This window comes from Onychomys torridus, chromosome 5 (assembly GCF_903995425.1).
Source record: "Onychomys torridus chromosome 5, mOncTor1.1, whole genome shotgun sequence".
In the NCBI taxonomy this organism is placed as follows: Eukaryota; Metazoa; Chordata; class Mammalia; order Rodentia; family Cricetidae; genus Onychomys; species Onychomys torridus.
The window spans coordinates 124,089,538-124,112,519 of record NC_050447.1 but is presented as its reverse complement, the minus strand read 5'-3'; the positions used below and the strand labels follow the sequence as shown (position 1 = coordinate 124,112,519).

The window sequence follows — 22,982 nt, the reverse complement described above, 5'->3', positions numbered from 1 at the left end:
GCACCTAGCTAAGGCTAAAACACCCCTGCCCTGTCTCTTTCAAGCAAATGTTGTAGATACTCATGTGGTTTTAACCCCAGAGACAGTGATACCAATCAACACCTGGCCAAACATCCCTTTAAGCCATTACATAACATGAATTCATCTACCCCTAACAGCTCATGTTGCAGCTACCCCAGCATACATGTTAGCTAATGCTTAAGAACTGGATTCTAGGGTTGGGAGGGGGAAGCAGGACCTTGCATTTGTACTGATGCCAGTTACTGTGTTGTAAATACCTCCATATGATTCAATCTTTCAACACAAGGTCCATGGAAAGAGTTGGGAAGAGACATAATAGTTCATCACTGTGACATATTTTCTCCAGGCACAGCAGATGGGTCTTGGAGGGCATAGCATAGGCTCCTATAGCATGGGACCAGGAGCAAAACATCCAGGACTCAAGAAGTGTTTTACCATCTTTAGATGTTATCTATGTACTTGTGAGTTTGTATAAATTAACTTTCAGTAATAGCCTTGCTTAGTGGTCAGCCCATAACATTTCTAAAGACATGACAAATGGCTTTTCTGAGCTGGCTTGCCGTGTCACTGGAAAGCCTGACGTTATAGATGACAAAAATTGAAGCTTTGGACTGAGAAGCCACAAAGTGAGTAGGAGCTAGGGCCATGGTAAAGCCAGAGCCACCTGCTCCAGAGGCTGGGTGTTCAACGACACTTCTAGAACTTTCTATCGTGTGTATGGTAGAGTAGGAGGGGACACTATCTGGGGGCTGGGGAGATAGCTCAGCTGGCAAAGGACTTACTATATAAACATGAAGACCTGAGACTGTATCCCTGGCATCCTTGTGAAAAGCCTGGCATGGCAGCACATGAATGTAATCCCAGAGCTGGAGAAACAGAGGCAGGCCAACCCTGGGGGCTCACATGGTTGCAGAATTGGTATGTTCCAGGTTCTTTGAGAGACTCTGTGTCCAACTATAAGGTAGAGAGTTTAAGAGAAAGACTCTTTATGACTTTTCATTTCCACATCTGTGCACACATCGGCACACACCACACACACACACACACACACACACACACACACACACACACATATATAGATGTGATATATATCACAATAAAAAGAAGAAAACATTGAGTTAAGCTTTCTCTCTCTCTCTCTCTCTCTCTTTCTCTCTCATTAAGTATCTAAGAAATAAATACTCAGCAATCCACAATTATGACTTTTATCTACCTAGAAGGGATTTGTGGGAAAGCATACCATACAGAGCCCCATATCTGCCTCAGGATGAGCTTTCAGGTTCCAGATGGTTTTGTCTCCAAGTCACTTCTGTCTTCAGAATTGGGGACTTTTTTAAACCTACAGGACAACTGGGCCTGGGGCACAGAACTTGGCAGCTCAGGTTATGTGATGATGGCCGGTCCCCTGGGGGTCCTGCAAATCAAGTAAAGCTCCCAAACCTTGAATATAGGAATCAAGGTGTCCCTTGGGAACAGCAAGGAGGACCGTCATTTCTCAGTACAGGTGGTCCTACCAGGTCTTGTTTCCCTTCTGTTTCTCTTGGTGGGAAGAAATGGAGGTAATGGCAGCTTTCCAGGCTGTGCCCAGATGAACTCGACCGGACTCTCACACAGAGGGGACGGGTTCTCTAAAGGACTCTTTTGAAGTGTTAAATAAAATGAAAAAGAAATAAAATAGCATGGCAGGGATCCTAAAGGAAATAGCATCTATCTGGGAAGCAAAGAGCTGCAGTTTGGGGATGCCAAACCAGGGCAACCCCTGGAGGTAAGTTCAGCAGAGATTTTCTCTTTTAAAATAGAGAGTTTCCATTAAGTGTTACCTTTAGAGACAGTTCATTGGCTGGGCAGACACCCTAAACTGCAAATCCATTCTGATTGGTTCATTAACTAGGCTACTCCCCACTGAGAGGTTGGTGTACAAGGCCGGCAGGTCTGGCTTTGGTCTCTTATCTGAGTCACAGGAACATCCTGTGGCCTGAGCTTCAGCAGAGGGATGTGACCTTCCCAGTTTCCCAGCTCCATTTAGACAGTCTTAGTGGCTGCATTTTCTCTCTTAGTGGATCAAAGAACTGTGCATCTGGTCAGAAGCTGTTGGGCATAGTGAGCAGAGGATGTTGTAATCAAATGGAAAGTGTGAGCAGGAGAGGGCTTCAGTGTGTGCCCGGGCCTGGGGGATGGTGCCTGGCTGGACACTGAAGCTGTTCCATATCCCTCCATATCCCATAAAGACTTTGTTGACAGGGGAGGGAGACGCTGGCCACAGTAGCCTGTCTCTCCACCCCACCCAAGCTCTGGGCAGTCAGATTCTAATGGGACTGTCCAGGTTAGCCCTTAACAAGGAGCCACTTCTGACAAGGATTCCCTTCTGGAGAGAGCCTAGTGACCCTGTGAGGCTGCTTCTGAGCCTCGGTGCCAACCAGCTTCTACTCCCTAGGAGGCAGTCTGCATCTCAGTCTGCCAAGACAAGGTTTGGATGTCTGCAAAGCTGTGATGGCCCTGCTGTGTGGTTTCTGCAGGTTTATGTCTAAGACCCAGGAGACACCCACATATGGTCAAGGAAGCCAGGAAGACCGAGGGTTCTCCCTCATTTATAATTTCATACCTCGTATTACTGAATGTGCATATTGGCATGGGCTCTTATATTCCCAGCTCCTCCATTTTCCCATTGTCTGTCTTCTAGCACCTCAGTGGGGGGCAGCAGCCAGTGAGAGACTGTGGGGTACTTTCAGACAGAGTCTGGGGTCAAAGCTAAACTGTCACTCTTGGCCTCACAGCCTCCAAGTAAAATGCTGTCCAGCATCCTGGGGAAGAGCAACCTCCAGTTCGCAGGGATGAGCATCTCCCTGACCATCTCCACCGCCAGCCTGAATCTGCGCACTCCCGACTCCAAACAGGTATGAGGTTACCCAGGCCTCCCTGAGCCCGAGAGTGGACACCCCAGGGGCTCCTCCTCAGAGATTACTGAGCCCATGCAGAACCTGCTTGGCCAAACCGTGAACTTTGGTCACTTTGACAATCCACTCACAGATGGATGAATAGTTCTCTGGAATCCTGCTCTAAATGATATCTGTTTTGTTGGTCTGTTTGTAATATAAGGAAATGGTGATGTCTGCAAATATCTTGGTGTCTGCCCTTGTTTTATAGCCACACTGTATTGGTTTTTATGGGTCACATTTTAATCTTATCCTGTGTGGTGTGCATAGTGTGCTATGGTTTAATAGACAGGGGTTTTCTTCCTGATGGCTTCTTCTGTTGGAGCCTCTTATAGTTCATCCTGTCTCAGAGTTGATGAGCTGTACATATCTACAGTGCAGATAGGGTAGAATATCCAGGCAGCACAGCCGCACTTATAAAGACAAATTCCAGGTGGGATGGCTGCATTTCTCTGTGCTGATTATGTTTAGGTCAGGCTGTCTCTATCTATCTGTCTATCTATCTATCTGTCTATCTATCTGTCTGTCTGTCTGTCTGTCTATCTATCTATCTATCTATCTATCTATCTATCTATCTATCCATCCATCTATCTATCTTTGTCTATGTACCATCTATCCCTAAGATGTAGAGACAAATTAGATCTAATGTATAAATAAGAAATAAATCAGGGCTTTGTTGAGACACAACTAACTACAACTTCTTACTCTACCCTGATGTTTTCCAGGGACCCACTGATACCTGCTCGTCTTTTTGTATTATTTTCTAAGGGTTCGACTAACCAGTCTTTGAGGCTGTGGATCTAGGATGTCTAGTCAGCCTAGCCTTGCCCAGGCTGTCCTAAGTTGAGCCCCAGTTGCTCATGGAGGCTGGCACACCTAGGCTCTAGACAGCTATACAAACTGGAATCTGGCCTCTGTGCACATGGACCATTCATTTCTAGGGGTCCCTAGGCTGTAACTCTCCACCCTCCTTGCTCATTCTCTCCTCAAAAAGATGGCCCAGTAAGGACATTGTTAGGCTAGCTGTTCCTGAGGACCTGTTCTACCTTGGTGTAGTCCAGGTTGGGTCTAGTTAGGTGTCCAATTCTCATTTCTCTGCCATGTATTGGGTGGGTCTAAGTGCAGTTTTCCAGACACCCAGGGGCTGCAGCTAGGGTGACACAGGAGCAGTCCACATCACAGGTAGAGCATATGGTTGTACCTTTCCCAGTTCCTGTGTTTAGGTTCCCACTGTGGCAAATAGAGAAAGCAAAAGCCCCTGCCTCCTCCACCCAGGGAGCAGACACACAGTGCCCACTTTATGATGCTGGGGTCCAAGTAGAGGGATAACACTGAATCCCTTAGAGGAGAAACATGCTACCCTAGTGGTTCTCATCCTTCCTAATGCTGCGGCCCTTTAAGACAGTTCCTCATGATGTCATGACCCCCAACCATAAAATTATTTCACTACTACTTCATAACTGTAATTTTGCTACTGTTATGAATTGTAATGCAAGTACCGTGAAATGCAGGATATCTGATAAGTGACCCCCCAAAATGAAAGGCAATCATGATAGTGATCATGTATCTACTTGACCAAGTATGACTTAGGCTTTTTCCCCCTAAATTATAGCTTCCAATTTAATTTCCAAACCCCAGATTTAGGGTTAACATGTATGTGTGAGTGTGTGGGGGTGTATTTTGTGTGTGATGTGATGTGTGTGTGTGTGTGTGTGTGTGTGTGTGGTGTGTGTGGTGTATATGTGTGTGTTATGTGTATGCTGTTTGTGTTTATGGTATGGTGTGTTTGTGTGTGTATGTGTAAACTAGATGAAGACTGTCGAACACTGTCTACCTTGATTTTTAAAACAGAGTCTCTCATTGGTCTGGAGTTCACAAACCTGTCCAGACTGTCTGTCCCGTGGCCCAGGAATCCTGCTTTTCTACCTCCCCAGTGCTGGGGTTACAAGCTCCATTCCCATGTGTCCTGGGGAATCAAACTCAGGTCCTCGTGCTTGTGTGGCGACCATTTATCAACTGAGCCATCTCCTTAAATAAACAAAAAGTTAGACACACAAAAATTAATTGTACAGCATTAAAAATTTATGCTGGGCGTGGCAGGGCACACCTGTAATCCAAGTGGTGAAGAGGTGAGTCAAGAGAATCAGAAGTTCAAGACCATCCTCAGCAACACGAATTCCAGATCAGCCTGGGCCTCAAGACACCAAAGTCCTAGTTTACTGTCGGGGATTCTGCTGCCTTATCATTCACTTAGGAGCTGTTTGCCCACAGGCAGCAGGATTCTAGGGCAACTATTATTAGTTAGTTGCCTGGGGCTTGGGCACAGGCCACCCAGCAGTCTCACTGTTTTGTATCTTCTTAAACCCTCAGGTTTCTCTAGATTGAGGTTTTGTAAATGCCAACAACCAAAGTCAGCATTTTAAAATATTTAAAATTTTATCCTATAATGATACCCTATTTCAAATTTTCAGGAGCACATACTTTCTTTGATCCTCTGTGGACTACTGTCTGCTGGGGACAAGGGTGGAGGGCAGGGCTCAGAAATAAACCTGGCTGTGTTTGGATGGAGCTGGGAGCTCCTTTCCACACAGGAACTTTTCACGGTGTCGTTACATTGTCTTTAAAATGATAAAAGTAGCAGGGGGTACTTCCTAGCTTTTAGAATTTAGGGCAGCTTCTAATTCGCTCAGTGTCTACTGAACTCCATGGATGCCACAAGTTATTACCCTGATGGAAAACTTCCTTTTAAAGATGAGTGTGGAAGGGCCCCTGGTCTTTAGGCCAGTGGATTAGGAGGGGGCTGTAATTCTTGGACGCTGGCCTTCTGATTTATATACACCTGATGTGAGTACAATGGAGTGAAACAGGCCACACTCCCCAGGCCTGGCTCTGGTGTTTGGGGAAGCAGAAACTACAAGTTATAATAATGTTTTGGTACAATGTATTTTTTCCTTCATTTTGTGTATGTGTATGTGTGTGGTATATGTTTGTGTGGACGATATGCACATATGTGTAATGGGTGTAGGTATACATGTGTGTACATATATGTGGAGGCCATAAGTCAACCTCAGCTGTTGTTCATCAGGCAGTGTCTGCTGGTTGATTCAGGGTCTCTCATTGGTCAGAAACCTGATGATTCAGCTAGGCTGCTTGTCCAGCTAGCCCCAGGGATCCACCTGTCTCTTCCTTTTCAGTGCTGGGACTGTAGCTACCATACTCTGCTCTTTTTCACGTGGGTTTGGGGGATTAAACTCAGGTCTCCCTGCTTGCAAGGCAAGCACTTTACCAACTAAGCCCCCTCTTTGGATCACCTTTTCCTCCCTGGAGAAGTCTAGTTGTTGAGACCCTGGCCTCAGGTTGGAGCCTGGATTTCACAGGTCTGGAATTACTACACTTCTTTCTTTGAACCAGCCTCTTGCCCACTCTGGGATCATGGTCTGTGCCAGTAAAATGGGCTTCCCACAGTGCTCACTCCTTAGCTGCTGGGAGGCTTGATGAGGCACTTGAATGGTCAACCAGAGAGATGGCAGCCATCAGGCCGTGCACAGCAAGGGCAGGTGGCCTACTGTCTCAGTGCTTTACCGTTTTCTTTGTGGGCAGTTTTCAGGAAATCTTGTCGTTTGGGGGTCCTGCCAGCAGGGCAGGCTCTGCAGGATGTGAGAAAGCACTAATGGTTCCTCTCCTTTCTTGTCTCCGCCCTGCAGATCATAGCGAACCATCACATGCAGTCCATCTCCTTTGCTTCCGGGGGAGACCCGGTGAGTGGCCTTGGCTGGTTTCTCTTGCTCTCTCTGGAGATTTCTGAGAAGAAACCCCTGCTTTAAAAATGTGCCCCTTGAAGACATGACACAGAAGTGTTTTATGCTGATTCTGGTGAAACTCCAGTTTACTACTCTGGTAACAGTTGTTTTTTTAGGGTCAGGACATTTCAGTCTGGGTGGAATTCTATTCTGGCAAAGTATATGTGCTCAGAAACAGCTGTAGTGTCCTCAGAAAAACAAGTTTTATACCCTACAGGGGAAAACGCTTTGAAATAAATAGTGTTTTGTGAGTCAAAATACTTATCCATCAAAATTTTCAAGGAGTCATAACCCCTGAAGCTGTGATTCCAGTTGTTTATCCCTCTTGGTTTCAGAAGTTCTCCTTTCCCATTCTCCTCTCTCCTCCCTCTCTCCCCTCCCCCTCCCTCCCTCCCTCCCTCCTCCCTTTCATTTCTCTGTATTAGAGACTGAGCAGGGCTAATGGTCAGCAATCACTCTGTTCTTAAGACACTGCTTCATAACCCTCTTGACTGTCATTATGTCGCTATTTGGTGCAGGGAGGGGTAACCTGTGGCCAGGTCCTACATTCATTTTCAGTCAAGAAGTATCAGGAGTTCTGGAAGCATGGCCTCCATGAGAGGTATCCAGAGCTCCTGTGTCGATCCCATCCTGACATGCCTGCTTTCTTTGGTTTCTTCCCTCCCACATCTCCAAAACCCACCTCAAAAACAGGCAGACAACATGCGAGCGAGTGAGAAACTGAGGGAAGAGGGAGGAAATGGGCTGGCTCCTTCCAGCTGTGGTAAGGAGAAAGGCTCCTTCCAAACCTTATCATGATAATTCCCATTGTTCTGGGTAAAGTTTTCAGTGGCTAAGGACAAAAAATTAGAAGCGGGGTAATAGGATGAGGGATAGTTTTTAACCCAAGTTCATTCAAATGACAATTTTTTTTCCTGTAACATAAGATATCCTTTTTACTATTTTTGGTGCCCCCACCTCCTCTGACACCTGAGGAGGCTGTCTCCCCACCCCATACACAGACATACACAAGATCCCCAAGTGGACGCCAGAACAAGGGCCTGTCTCCGAGGGCCTCAGTGACCAAGAACAGAAATGGAATACCTACAGAATAAGATCCCCACAGCCTCTTCTCTGGAACTTAGTGTGCCCACTGTGGAACTGGGCACTGCCAAGAGCACTGTTCTGAATCTGCTATACTGGGGAAGGATGCCAGGTAAAGATCAAGATTGACAGCAGAAGGGCCATGTCCTAGCTTGGCCATGAGCAGTCTGAGAGATGGGTAGCACATCTTCCTGGGCCATCCTTCCCCAGTCACAATGTAGTTTCTTAGATTAGAGGAAGAACTGCTCCCCTCTTTAAAAAAAAAAACTTCCTTGTATGAACCACCTGTGCTGACTGGGGTTAATTTTGCTCTTTGGCTATGTACAAAAATCAGACAACAGACTCCCATATTTGTACAGTTTCCTTGAACTCTAAATCCCCATCAAATTTGGAAATTACGAAGGAAGGCTGTAAAGCTGATCCCATGCAGTTATGTTAATGTGCCACAAAAGTGGTTGGTTGAAACCAAATGTCTCCCCTTTCCTGCCTGACATGCATCTCTGAGCTGGCTGCAAGGGTGGCTAGTGTCTTTTGGGGACAGTAGCTCTGGTTCCCAGGTGATTCAGTTCTGCTGATTTCTTCTATTCAAGCACAACCTTCAGCATGCATCCTTAGGCATAAAAGTGACAGCAATTTGGGTCAATTGGGGCAAAGGCATCATCTGCTCTGCTTCTTGAAAAAACCAGCTCCTGTAAAGTGGGAAAGCTGGCTGTGGACTGTGGATCTCAGTTTTGACCCTGTAACCCAGAACCAAATTAAGGACATGGCAGCTGTCTAGACGATCCCAGGTTCTTGGGCTAGCTTTATAAGACTGTGGAAAGAAAAACAGTGCTGGAGAGCATGCCCCAGGGTTCCAAAGCTCCTGGGCTCCGGTCTGTTGGCAAAGATGTTCCTGAAGTTTCTTAAGGACAATTGCGTCCTCATATCCCATGAGCCTGGGAGGAAAGTGAAGAATTGAAAGCTACAATCCATATTTTTGCTGACAGCTTCAAATTCTCAGAAGATGCCCCTCCATGGAAGTGAACAGAGGCCATTTTATAGTCTTCCGTCCTTTCTCTCACTGGTCTATGAAATATTAAAGACTAGAAATGCACTCTGCTCCGAGGAGCCTCAGAGACAAGAGTTCCTTTGTTTCCATCACTGGAAAAGTCCCCATGCCTCTGTTCTCTGGAAGTCTTGGAGGGCACCATGCCCACCCATCCCTCCTCACACCCACACCCCTCCCCACACCCACACCCCCTCCCCATACCCACACCCCTCCCCTCCCCTCTCCAGGCGGTATTTGCTGGATCTCTGTTAAGAAGGAGAGGACACTTCCTTGTGGAGGGAACAGTGCAGGTCAGCACAGACCACTACCACCCAGGCAGAAGGTGCAGTGAATGAACTTGAAGACCTTTGCAGCATAAACTTTGGAAAACAACTACAAAACTAGGCTGACCTTTCAAGCTGCCCTCTGAGGGGTGGTGCTTTTAACAATCAACTTGTCACCACCCAGAATCACTTGGGAAGAGAGTGTCAACTGACAGATTGGGCCTGTGGTGTAGGAAGAGGCAGACAGGGTGGGTGGCCCGTTCCTTAGGCAGGGTTCCTGAACAGTGTGAGAGAGGAGAAGTCAAACTGGGCAGAGGGAAGCGAGCAAGGAACCATGCACATATTCTCTGTCTCTGCTCTTGGCTGTGGATGTACAGCTTCAAGGTCTTGCCTTGACTCCTTGCAAGAATGAACTGTAATCTGGAATTGTAAGTAAACAAGCAAACAAAAAACAAAAACAAAACCCTTTTCTCTAGTTGCTTTCAAGTTAGGGTGTTTGTCCTGACTTAAAAGCCCCAGAAGTGAAACTAGAACTGAGTTTCTGTTTGTTTGTTTGTTTGTTTGTTTGTTTGGTTGGTTGGTTGGTAGAGAGGGTCATCAGGGATTGAACACAGAGCCCTGTGCTTGGTGGCAAGTGCTCTATGCCAGAGCAATGCCCCCAACCCTAACAGTTTTTGAGGACCAACCTACCCCAGGAACCTGAAGCCTTTTTTGGTTTGTTGTTCCGAATGTTAAAAATATCAACATGTAGAGATGTCTCTCTGGCTTTAAGAATTAAGAAAATAGGGCTTGAGAGATGGCTCAGTGCTTAAGAGCACTGTTCCATAGGACCCAAGTTTGGTTCTTAGCACCCACATAGGGTGCCTCACAACAGCCTGTAACTCCATCCAGTTCTAGGGACCCAGCACCTCTGGCCTTCACAGGCATCTGCATTCATGTACACACATTCCCCTGCCCAATATATACACATAACTGAAATACTAAAAATAAACACTAAAATAATGTTTTAAAAAGCATTAAGAGAATGACCAGGCCCCTAGCTACCTGTTCAGAAGTGAATACATGCAGGCTGCCTCGGCAGACCATCAAGGCCTCAGAAGGCTGGCAAGGAAACACTCTGAGGGGTGAGACTTCTAAATAAAGCCCATGTTAAAAAGCAAACAAACACATTTATAATATTTTAAATTAGCCACACACCATTGTTTAACATAATGAGATTTATTGTGACAGTTTCCTCTACATGTTTGATACACTTTGATCATGTTCACGGACGCATGCACCGTACTCTCCTCTGGCCCCTCCTTTTCCTCACCACCCCCTTCTACTTTCACGTCTTGGATTTCTCAGTGTTGACCTACGAGTCTTTCTGACTCTCATTCACTTCACTTAATAGGATGACTTCCAATTCCATCTGTTTTCCCGGAAATGAGATTTCATTCTTTGTGATTGCATAGAACTCCGCTACATTGCTTACACCACACTTTCTTTACCCTCTCTCTCATTGGTTGGAGGACAAGTAGGCTAATTCTGTATCTTGTCTATTGTGAGTATCCAGCCTTTAAACATCTGCTCTAGTATTCTTCCCAACAATCGGTTCTCAAAGAATAGTCTCTAACCCCACAGCAGCTGGAGATTGTCAGCAATCCAGTTTGGGGGTCCAGATGCAAAACTGGGGTACAGCCCAAATCTGTCTTAAGCCTTTAGGGGATTTTCACAGGAACTCAAGTTTGAGCTCGTATACACATTACTGACAGCCCTGCTTCTTGACTTTGACTCACATTAGTGCATCTATGAGCTTTAAACAGGTCTTCATGGTCAGGTCTCAAATCCAAACCTGCTAAGTCAGATGAACCAGGGTAGTGAAGAACCATTGTGAAAGACTCTCAGAAGAACCGCTGTGGGGAGGTCAGGTGCCTGCCACTCTGGCTGCTCTGAGTGTGGTCACAGACTGGTAGCATGCACACTGGAGAGGGGGGTGCTGGTTAGTGATGTCTGCTCTAGCTGCTCATGATTCCTCAGGCTCTGCCTAGTCTGCACTCAGATCTCCGGGGATTTCCAGCCACGTCCAAGTTTGAGGACGTGCCTCAAACCATGCCCCTTTTGTACCATTTTGTGCCCAGTATCTGGCCCTTCCTTCCCCCTTTTCTCTCTCCTTCCCTTCCATCCTTCTCCCAGTACTGAGGAGGTTCAGAGCCCTCCCACACTAGGAAAGTGCTGGTCCATGAACTTTCCTTCCGCTGTGTGATGGATGAATGGATACTTACCTTGCTGTGGTCTACCTCCCTCTGGTCTTACTTCTTGCTGTGATGAGTGAGACAAATGTCTCCTTTTCCTTCCACAGGACACAACAGACTATGTTGCCTATGTTGCTAAGGACCCTGTTAATCGCAGAGGTAAGCAATGCTCGACCCATTTAATCATTCACTTGTGTGAAGCCAGGCTTGATGCTGTGAACCAGATGTTCCTCATTATCTCAGCTCCTTTAGCAAATGAGCACATCTCACGTGACATGATTAAGGATAATTGAGGCCTGCAAGGGTAGCTTGTCACCTGGCTGAGAAAGAGCCTACTGGATGCTGAGTGCCAAGCTCGCACCTGTGTTAGGATAGCTGCAGATTGATATACCCAACTTACACATCGCCTCTCACCCGTGCTCTGATAGTGGTGGCCTCTGGCATGCATTCATCACCGCTTCCCAACTATCGTTGCATGCAGTGTGAGCATCTGCCTCAGGCTCCTGACGACTGACTGCCCCACAGTGATGGACTGTCCCCTCAACCTGAGCCCAAATGAGTCCTTCCTTCCTTAAGTTGCTTCTGTCAGGATAAAATTATCACAGCAATGGGACAGTAACTGTGTGGCATGTGACTTGTCCTAGAGAAGCTTGCACAGCAAAGGTGGTAGACACTTACTGTGCTGAATGGCCTTGCAAACTGCTACCAATTTGGCTGTGAACATCTGCATTGTCATGGTAAGTATGTGGGGTTCTCCCCAGCTGGAACCCCAGCCAGTTCTGGGTAGAGGAGTCCAGAACTGACATCCTACCAGTGATGATTTGAAGTTGAAGGCTTTGTCTTCCTGTTCTTCCCCTTGCAAACTGAAGCTTTGTCACATGTCTTCACTTAGGGTGGTGGGAAGAGAAGCGGGTTCTTGCAGATGACACAGCACTGGTTCCTAACCTAGACTCTTTGCCATGTCTCCCCTGAGCAGAGCTGAGAAAATTAGACAGTTGTATCAGTGTGTGTTCGTGCACACACGTGTGCACGCATGTATGTGTGTGTGTGTGTGTGTGTGTGTGTGTGTGTGTGTGTGTGTGCAGGTGCACATGTGTGAGTGTACATGTAAGGACCAGAGAACTATATTGGGTGTAATTCTTCAGGTACTGTCTACCCTATGTTTTGAGGCAGTCTCACTGGCCTGGAATTCTTCATGTACCCTAGGCTAGCTGGCCAATGAGTCCAGGGGTCAGCCCCCCTTGTCTTTCCTAGGGCTGAGAGTACAAGCTTGTCCTGTGATGTTTGTTCTTTTTTTAAAAAAATCTGGGTTCTGGGGACTCAAACTCAGGCCCCTATACTCCTAAGGAAAGCACTTTACCAACTGAATAGTCACTCTGGCTTTTCTTTAAAGAATTAGACAGGTCTGAGGAGAGAAGAAGGGATAGGGCTGTGAGGACCCCAAGATGCTTTCTTGGCATTAATACTCATCTGTCTTCTTGGGTGGCTGTATACAGCCAGTTTTGGCCCCAGGGGAGCAGGGTTATACCTGCGACAGTCAGGACTGCTGCCTAGACCGCTTGAGCAAAAGCTCTTGTAGACTTGGAGACTCGGCTTAGTGGCTAAGGTAGCAAACACAGATTAAGTTGCTTAAAGCAACAAGGACATGTTGCCTCACAGTTCTGGAGGCTGGATGCCCAGTTTATGGTGTCAGCGGGGCTATAAGGGCTCTCTCTGGGTCCTAGAGGAGAAATCCCTCCTGCCTCCTTCTGGCTTCGGTAGTTACTGGTGATCTCCAATGTCCCGTGACTTTCAGGTGCTACTGAAACCCATCCTAATGTGGAGTACTCCCCGAGTCTGTGAATGCCCATAAGTACCTATAGAGATGACAGTCCATGGTGGCTCCTTCTATCCTGCTGTGACCTCATTTTAACTAGTTACATCCGAAACTTCCCATTTTCCAAATAAGGACACCTCCTGGGGTTAGGTTATTTGGCATAACTTTTTTTTTTTTTTTTTTTTTTTTAACAGAAGGCATAATTGAACCCACAGCATAAGCCAGCCTCTTTAACTATCCTAGCTCCCCCCAAATCAGGGCAGGTATGGAGGAGGGAGGGGAGGCATAGGTAATCCCTCACCAGGCACTGCCCCCCCCCCCAACTCTATCTGGGTTAGAAGCAGCTGGGGCTCATTCTTTGTTTTGGTTCATCTCAAATTAAGGGCAAGTGATCTAGGCAATTTTGTCTTTCAGAGGTCTTTAGTAGGTCCAGGTCAATGGTCCTCAAAATGAGCGACACTTGAGAGTTACTTAGGAGCCTTATTAAAACATCTCAACACTCAGGTCTTAGAGAACAGGAGCCAGGCAACAATGTGTTTAAGTAGCTCCTTGGGGCCTGGGGAGACAGCTCAGTTGGTAAATTGCTTGTTCTGCAGGCCTAAGAGGCTGAGATCATTTCCCAGAGCCCACCCGGCAACACCTATAATCCCAGCACTGAACGGTGGACACAGGAGGATCCCAGGGCCTTGCTGGCCAGCCAGCCTAGTCTAGTTGGTACGTTTCAGGCCAAAGAGAGCCCCTCTGTCATAAAACAAAGTGAATGTCCACTGAGGAATGGCACCCGACGTTTTCCTTTGGCCTCCACGTACACATGTGACATACATCCACATGCATATGCACGCACACATGTACTTTGTGCGACTCTGATGCTCTATGGATTTAAAGCAACACAGCATTAAGGTGTAGCCTATGTCCCCAAGGTGTGTAGGCTCCAAGTACTTCTTTTTGGACCATACAAGGGCCCAGCGTCTGTGGTGCTTCACAGTCCAGCCATCTTGTGCCCCTCCTCACCTTTCAGAGTCAAGGGGCTTTCCCACATGCGTGCCTGGTCCCTTCACCAAGGCCCCCTCTGAGATCGACATGCAGTGCTGCTGGGAAAATCGAGCAGCGCTACCTTGCAGGATAGAGTTGCATGCTTTTCTAATGGTACTTTATATTTGTCTCCCAGTTATTAAGAGCCCATGGCTTCTGTAATTAATCCAGTGGAGGGAAAGAGGCCCAACTCCCTGGTCATTAAGTTATGTGGGAATCACCACCAACCATCTCAAAATCAGGAGTGAAGTTTCAGGAGGCTGGTGGCTAAGAGATCTACACTGATGTTTGTAGAGACGGAACTCCCAACATGTCGGCTTTGTTGGATTCTAATACATCATTTTCTTTCAGTTTTAAATCTTAATTTCCCCTTTCTCTGTGTGTGTGTGTGTGTGTGTGTGTGTGTGTGTGTGTGTGTGTGTGTGTGTTTGTGTGTGTGCACACTATGGAGGCTTCATTCTTGCTAAGTCAAGAACAACTTTCTCCTAAGTCCCTTGAACAGTCCAAGATCCATCTAGGAGGTACCAGTTTAAATCCATTGCTGAGGTTCCTGGGGCCTTAAGGAAACTCTGTGAAAGATCTGGTTTGAACTGAGTTTTCTTTCTAAACACTGCTTCTTTACGGAGGTCAGAACCACTGGTTTATAGATTCTGAGAATATCAGAACCATCAAAGGGCTGGAGAGGTGACTTGTTGGTTGAGTACTTGCTGCTCTTTCAGAGGACCCAGGTTGGAATTTCATATGTCTGTCACCACTATGGGATGTCCACAGAGATGAGACTGGGTTGGTGGAGACACCAGGAAGGAGGCTTTTGGCTCTTTTCCTCTGCACCTCAGATGGGGCTCTTTGCCAAGGGGTCCAGAGAGCCCTGGTGCTGTCTCTAATGAGTGTGTGTCTCTTTTTCTCCAAGCTTGCCACATTCTGGAATGCTGTGATGGGCTAGCCCAAGATGTCATTGGCTCCATCGGACAAGCCTTTGAACTCCGGTTCAAACAGTATTTGCAGTGTCCTTCCAAGATTCCTGCTCTCCAGGACCGGTAAGTAGCTGTGCCTGCCTCTTTGGCTTATTTAGGGTCTGTAAACATTCCTTTAAAACCAGCTCCTGACCTGTCAGGCAGTGGTGGCGCACACCTTTAATTACCAGCTCTCGGGAGGCCGAGGCAGGCGGATCTCTGTGAGTTCAAGGCCAACCTGGGCTACAGAGTGAGTTCCAGGACAGGCTCCAAAGCTACACAGAGAAACCCTGTCTCGAAAAACCAAAACAACAACAACAACAACAAAAACCAGCTTGCAGCACTGCACTCTGGGCAGACCCAGGTCATCATGGGGTTTCCAGAACTCACAGACACCTGGCTGGTGCTTGGAGGAGGCACAAAGAGCTGACAGATGGGAGCTCACATATGGCTCTGAATGGGCAGGAAACATTTTCTTGAAGCTCTAGTGACAGTACACAAGGTTACCAAAAACAACTTCATTGCAATATTATTTTTTGTCACGTGTCTTCCATAGGTCCCCTCCCTGGGTCTGAATCCACACAAGGTCTGTGCCTCATCTTTTTTTTTTTTTTTTTTTTTTTTTTGCCACAGTTAGCCAAAGCCACCTGCTGCCAGCATCATTTTTGCTTTATTGGCCTCCATGGCCTAATAACTTTGGGGCTTGTTCATCTGCCATATGGCTCTGGGCAAAATCCTTAAACTGTCTGAGTCACTGCAGCCTCATCTGAAAAGCAGGGAGAAGAGTCGCATGATAGCTGTTCACTGTTCAATGGAGTAGCAATTGTTAACACCAAATGTGGGCCACTTAGGTGATAATTAAATAAATAAGTTGGGCACATGGGGCACATGGGACGTTTAGTGGTCTTCTGTCTTTGAACTTGTGTACATTCTGTTCTCAAGGCACTTGCATAATGAAAAGCTATTATAGGCTGGGTGGTGGCTATAATAGGCCAGTGATGTACTTGCCTTGTGGGTGTAGGACCTGAGTTTTATCTCCAGAACCCACGTTTACAAACAAAAACCAGTCAGGTACAGTGGTGTGTATTTGTAATCCCAGTGCTGGGGAGGTGGAAACAAGTGGATCTCTGGGGTTCACTGGCCAGCCAGCCTAGTCTTCTTGGTGAGTTCTAGGCCAGTGAGAGACCCTTTCTCAAAAACAATGTAAAAGTCTTGAGGTTGACCTCTGGCCTACACATAAACAAATGTATGTACATCTGTGTACATGTGCCCACATATACATGTGTACACAGGAAAAATCTTTCTAATGGTATGTTCACTGCAAACAAGTATTATTTCCCTTAGGTTTACTTCTTACTCTCTTCAAACTCACAAAACCACCTTCTGTGGCATTATCATGGAGCTGGCATCTGCTCTGCTCCCTCATTATGAAGGTATCTTTCAGCTCCTATGTCTTCTTTGCCTTTCTGGAAAGACTCTTGGTTCTACAGCTGGCAAATTCCCTTTAAGGCATCCATTGTGCCTGTAATGACCTTCTTTACCCAGGTTGATGAGTTCAGCAGGATGGGACTGGAGGAGGTGTGAAGGAAATGGCCATAGCCCTGACACCTCTGACCCAAGAATGAGTCGGCATAGTTCTTTATTTTTAATGACTGAAGATGTTGGTTTACAGAATCTACACAGGGCACATGCATCATGGGTTACAGTCTCCGAATTTACAATGGTGTGGGAAGACTGAATTGCAAGGCGTATGGAGCATTTGTGTTTTGAGAACACACTGCCTTGGTTAGCTTTAATTGTCAACTGACACCACCTAGAGTCACCTGGAAAAGGGAGTCTCAGCTGAGGGTTGAACTCAGATGGGCTATGGGTCGGTCTGTAGGGGGTTGTCTTGATTGTTAATTGATGCAATGTGGCCCAGACCTCTCCAGGTAGCACCATCCCCTGGGCAGGTAGTTCTGGGCTGTATATGAAATCCAGCTGAGCATGGGCCTGTGAATGAACCAGTAAGCAGCCTTCCACCTAGGTTTCTGCTCAAGTTCCCTCTTTCACTTCCCTCAATAATGTACAGTGAACTTGTTAACTGAAATAAACCCTTTGTGAGCATTTGAATTGTCTCCTTCTTTTAGGTCTTATGAAGAAAGCTACTGTGAAGTTGTAGTCAAGCTTTGAGGTAGACATGTTTCTTGTGTATATGCCTAGAGTAGAATTATTCAGTTAATGGTCCTACACTTTGCTAACCATTTAGGAAACTGTCTTAGCTGCCTTTTACTTTTTTTCTGTGATAAAGTATTAGCCAGGATTATCTACAGGAACAGAACACACACATGTGTGTGTATGTGTGCTACATGGGATTTATTAGAATGGCTTATAGGCTATGGTCCAGCTAGTCCAACAATGGCTGTTTACCAACAGAAGGCCCAAGAATCTGGTAGCTGTTAAAACCATAAGTCTGAGTGTCCCAGATGGTCTTCAGTATATGTCAGAATCCCAAAGAAGTAGTCTCTAATGCCAGTGAAGGAATGGACTTGATAGCAAGAGTAAAAGCAGGCAGGCAAAGAGAGAGCAAGCTTCCTTCTTCCATGTTCTTATATAGGTTGTCATCAGAAGGTGTGGCCAAGATTAAAGGTGGATCTTCCCACTTTAAAAGATCTGGATTAAAGGTATATCTTCCCACCTCAAAAATCTGGATTAGAAGTGGATCTTCCCACTTCAAATGATTTGACTGAGGAAAGAAAAATCCCTCACATGTGTGCCTAGTCATTTGTATTTTAGTTAATTCCAGATGAAATCAAGTTGACACTCAATAATAGCCATACCAGATACTCTGGGGAAAAAAAAATCAACATGAGGTAAGAGGGGTCTATTTTGGCTCACAGTTTGGAAGTACAGTCCATCATGGCAAGGAAGTCAAGGCTGTAGGAATATGAGGCAGGTAGTCACATTAATCTACAGCCGGGAAGCAGAGAGCAGTGGAGGCTAGACCTTAGTTAGTATCTCCCTTGTGCAGTCCAGAGACCCAGGCCCATTGTGCCACATGTAATTAGGATGGGTTTTCTATCTCAGTTAACCAAAGCAAGAGAGTCCCTCATAGGCATGGCTAGAGGATAACCTAATCTAGATAATCCCTCACAGGCATGGCTGGAGTCTTGTTTTCTTGGTGATTCTAGACCTTGTCAGCTGTCATAGTCAAATGATTTTTCAAAGTGGTAGTACCAATTTACATTTCCATATACATTTGTAGGTTTCTTATTCCTCCATGCCCTCATCAACATTTGTTATTGTCCACATCTTTGATTATGACTGTCCTAGTGGGCATGAAAATCTTTGGTGATAGTTTTGACTTGCATTTTTTTCGGATTATGATATCAGGCATCTTTGCTAGCCATTTGTCTATTTTCTTAGGGGAAATGTCTGCTCAAATCTTTATTTTTTAAATATTGGGTTACTTTTCTTTTTTTCTTCCAAAGATTTATTTATTTATTATGTACACAGTGCTCTGTCTGCATGTATGCCTGCAGGCCAGAAGAGGGCACCAGATCTCCTTACAGATGGTTGTGAGCCGCCATGTGGTTGCTGGGAATTGAACTCAGGACCTCTGGAAGAGCAACCAGTGTTCTTAACCACTGAGCCATCTCTCCAGCCCTTATTTTTCTTTTAAACTGTTGAGTTGTAGGGGCTGTAGATATATGCTACCATAAAAAATATCATTAGCAAATATTTTCCTATTTTGTGAATTTTGTTTTTTAAGTGTGTTTTGTAGTTCTGTGTATTGCATAATTTTTCCCCTTAAAATTTTCTGGTTTTGATGCTCCAACGATTTCTTATTTTATTTTTGTTTTTAATCATCATTGATGTATAAAATACAACTGATTCTATGTATTACTTTTGTATCCACAAACCCATTCTTTAGACACACTTTAGCTTCCTGATTTCCCTTGTAATCTTTTTGACCTGCTTGTTTAGGAATATATTAATTTTAACATCCTTGCAAGAGTCTACTTTGATTTTTACATTGATTCCATTATTATCTGCAGAAAATACTTTTTAAATTTTAATTCATTAAAAAATTTTAGGCTTATTATTAAATAAGCTTAACATTGCATGCTTTCTCCTGGGGAAAGTTCCCTCTGCATGCTGTTGTTTGGGGTAGAATATGCTGTTGATATCTCTTAGATCTGGTTAGTTTTTTTTTGTGTGTGTGTGCAAATTTCTATTTTCTGATCTTCTGTCCAGTCATCCTATATAATACTAAAATATTAGTGTTTCTCTATGTTATTGTTGAACTTCCTGTTTTTCTCTTTGTTTTTTCTAAATCATGTTGCTCATAGAAAACTTACTATTGGATAATTTTCTTATTTGCTCTGTCAAACCCTGCCTTTCAAGAAGAGCATTTACTATATTTATTTTTATGCAATTACTGATAAGTTAAGATTTCCTCCTGGTATTGAGCTATTTTTTCTTTATGATATTTTATCCTCTTATACCCCAGTTCCTATCTTCTTTGTGTAAAGTAAATAAATATTTTTCAAGTGTACAATTTAACTTCTTCTTCTTTCACAACTCTTAAAATAGTAAACAGAGAATTACAGTTAACATATTAATTTATAACTACATATTCAGACTAAAGAATTTAATAATCTACAGAACACTGGCTTCTGTACAGCTCTATTCTTCCACACTCCATTATGCTATTTTTTAAAAAAATATTTTGCTTGTTTTTAATTATGTGTGTGTATTTATGTGTATGTATGTGAGTACACGTGTGAACGTGTGCCCTCAAGTGTGCAAGTGAGTGCAGTGTGGAAGCCAGAAGAGGGTTTCAGATGCTCTGAAGGTGGAATTGTGAGCCATTCTGTGTGGGCTGGGAACAGAATTTGGGTATTCTGCGGGAGCCCTAAATGCCCTGCCACATCTCTCCAGCTCTTCCACTGTGTTGATAATGTCATACAAACTACATCTTTATTTATTGTGTGCTCATCAATACAGTCGTGTCGCTTTATGCATTTTCAAATTATAAGGGAAGAATAAAAGTTTTAGGCAAAGCTGAATATTTATTGTTTTGTGTAGTTAGGCCTTTATTATTTTCTGCTTCTTCCTTCCGTTGTAAATTTCTACTGATTATTCACTTATTTCAGCTTAACGTACTTGCAATAGTAGTCCCTAAAGAGAAGATTTTCCACAGTGGATGTCTCCTGCTTTTCTTTGCCTTGGAGTATACTTTCTGCCTCATTTTGGCAGTATTGCTTTATTGGATATGGACTCCATGACAGGAAACCTTTCTTTCCCCTGCCTCTGGCCTCTGCTTCTGGGAAGAAATCAGCTGTTAGTATCCCGAGGATCCCTTGTTCTCACGAGCATCCCCCTCTGCTGCCTTCGAGATGCCCTCTCTGTCTTTAAATAGTTAGATTAGGGTGCCCAAGTCTCTCTGAGTTTACCGAAGATGAGCTTTTCAGTTAGCCCCTTGGTTGTATAATTTCTTTTGGCTAAGTTGGGAAGGTTTGTGCCATAATGAGGCCAGCATTTTCCCTGCTCTCCTCAGTCTCTGCTCTCCTTCAGGGACTGCTACATACATATTGGCATTCTTAGTGGTATTCTACAGGTCTCTCAGGCTCTGTTCACTTTTATTAATTAGTTTCTTTCCTGTTCCTCAGACTGGTTTGTCTCAGTTGAACTGTTTTAAAATGTTGTCTCTTTTCTTCTACCTCCCAAACCTGCTATTTACTTAAGTGAATTGTTAGAATTTTTTTTCATGTTTGCAGTGATGGTAGAATGTTTAATTCTAGAATTTATTATTATTTTTATTTCTTCATGAATGCTGGTAAGCCCCATTTCATTAGGCATGATTTTCATATTTAGTGTTTCATACATCATTTCATTGAAGTTGACTGAACATATTTAGTCTTTATTTATCCTGAAGTATGAGATTTCTTCATGACAGTTTCTATGAACTTATTTTTCCTGTATATGAGCTATACTTTCTTCTTTTTTAAATATAGCTTATAATTTTTTTCTGACACTAAAAATGTAAGCAGTAGAAGGTTGCATGACTGAAACCCATTTCTTCTCTCTCTAGGATGTATTCTGCTAATGTTTGTGGTGGTTTTGGTGACTTTACAAACTAATTCTATACATTCTATAATCTACATTTGTCATTTATGTCCTTAGGTATGCTCCTTCGCTAACATTTGCAGAGGTTTCCTTAAATGTTGAACAATTCAGCCTCAGTCTTTCCTGAAGGGCTACGTGTGTATGCATGCATATATAAACATATGTATGTGGATATGCATGCATATACATGCATACACATGAAAATGTTATATGTGTGCATGTGTATATGTATGTGTGTTTGTGTGTGTCATAGTATGTATTTGTATGTATTTGCATATATATGTGTATGTATATATGTGTGTATACATATATCTTCATGTACGTGTGTGTAGGAACACTCCTTCAACATATTGTGAATCAGTTTTTTTTTTTTTTTTTTCAGCTTTCACCTTCCACTTGTGAGGTGTTTAATGGTAAACCAGAAGTGAGAATTTAGGGCCATGTTACACCCTGTGGGAATGAACACAAGCTGAATCCTGCAAATGTGTGTAGCCTTCTAGATGAACGTATTGGAGTTTATTAGCACTCCATCTTCTCATTTTAGGGTTTGGTGGTTGCCATTGGCTGTGGTTATGGTTTTGGTAACTGATAACCCCTCAAATTCCATAAACTCTATATTCTTTGTCACTTACTTCCACTAATAAAAATGGTTTGACCCAAATGTTATTCCCAGCTTCATGTGGGCCACATGATAAACATTTGCCTCTGAATATTTCTGACAGATGCCCGAGGCAAGCTTTGCATCAGGTTAAATAAAGACAGCTTTGGCAAACACAAACAGATGATAAGTGCTTAAGGAGATGGGAATGCTAATTACTCTAATTTGGTCACTGTGTGTTGTATAAATGTATCAAGTTAGCACACAGCACCCCATAATAAATGTGCAAAATTACTATGTGATAATTAAAAGTAAATTTTTAAAAAGACAGCTTGGGGAATTGGGTGCTCAAAGGAACACTCAAACAGTGTCTTAGTTTGGGTTTTTATTGCTGTGAAGAGACACCATGACCACAGCAACTCTTATAAAGAAAACAGTTAATTTGGGGTGGCTTGCTCACAGTTTCAAGAGGTTCAGTCCATTATCATCATGGCAGGGAGCATGGCAGCCTGCAGGCAGACATGGTGCTGGAGGTGAGAGTCCTACATCTTGCAGGCAGCAGGAAGTCAACTGACTGTCACACTGAGGGAAGCTTGAGCAAAAGAGACCTCAAAGCCCACCCCCACAGTGACACACTTCCTCCAACAAGGCCACACCACCTAACACTGCCACTCCCTTTGGGGGCCACTTTCTTTCACACCACCACAGATAGGGAAAATAATGGTAAATTTTTTGGGACTGGCTTTTGAAGGAAGCTCAGAACTGCCCTGTCCTGTCTGTGGCTGCTTGGGTGATGGTTGTCATTGACTGGTAGCTGTTAGCTTACAAGGCTACACAGGGATTCAAACAGGGCCATTTAAGATGCCACAATAATACTGATCCTACTGTTTACTTCATTGTTTGAAATGTTTATTTTTTAGTTGTGTGTGTTATATTTGTGTGTTATGTGTTTTTCTTAGTTTTCTTGTCTGTTGCTGTGATGAAATGTCCTAACAAAAACAACCCAAGGAAGAACAAGCTCAAGGTGCAGCTGGTCAAGACCATACTAAGAGACAATGCCCAAATGTCGGTGCTCAGGCTTCTTTCTCCA

The 22,982-nt window shown here is 44.4% G+C and overlaps 1 protein-coding gene across 1 annotated transcript in view; it reads left to right on the top strand.

Annotated features, from left to right (window-relative positions):
* Shc3 (SHC adaptor protein 3) overlaps window positions 1–22,982 on the top strand; it is a 117,478-nt gene that overhangs the window by 64,276 nt on the left and 30,220 nt on the right. The window contains exons 4-7 of the mRNA XM_036187784.1: window positions 2,796–2,915; window positions 6,659–6,712; window positions 11,490–11,541; window positions 15,141–15,267. Of these exons, the coding sequence (XP_036043677.1) occupies window positions 2,796–2,915; window positions 6,659–6,712; window positions 11,490–11,541; window positions 15,141–15,267 (353 nt within the window). The remainder of the gene's footprint in view (window positions 1–2,795; window positions 2,916–6,658; window positions 6,713–11,489; window positions 11,542–15,140; window positions 15,268–22,982) is intronic.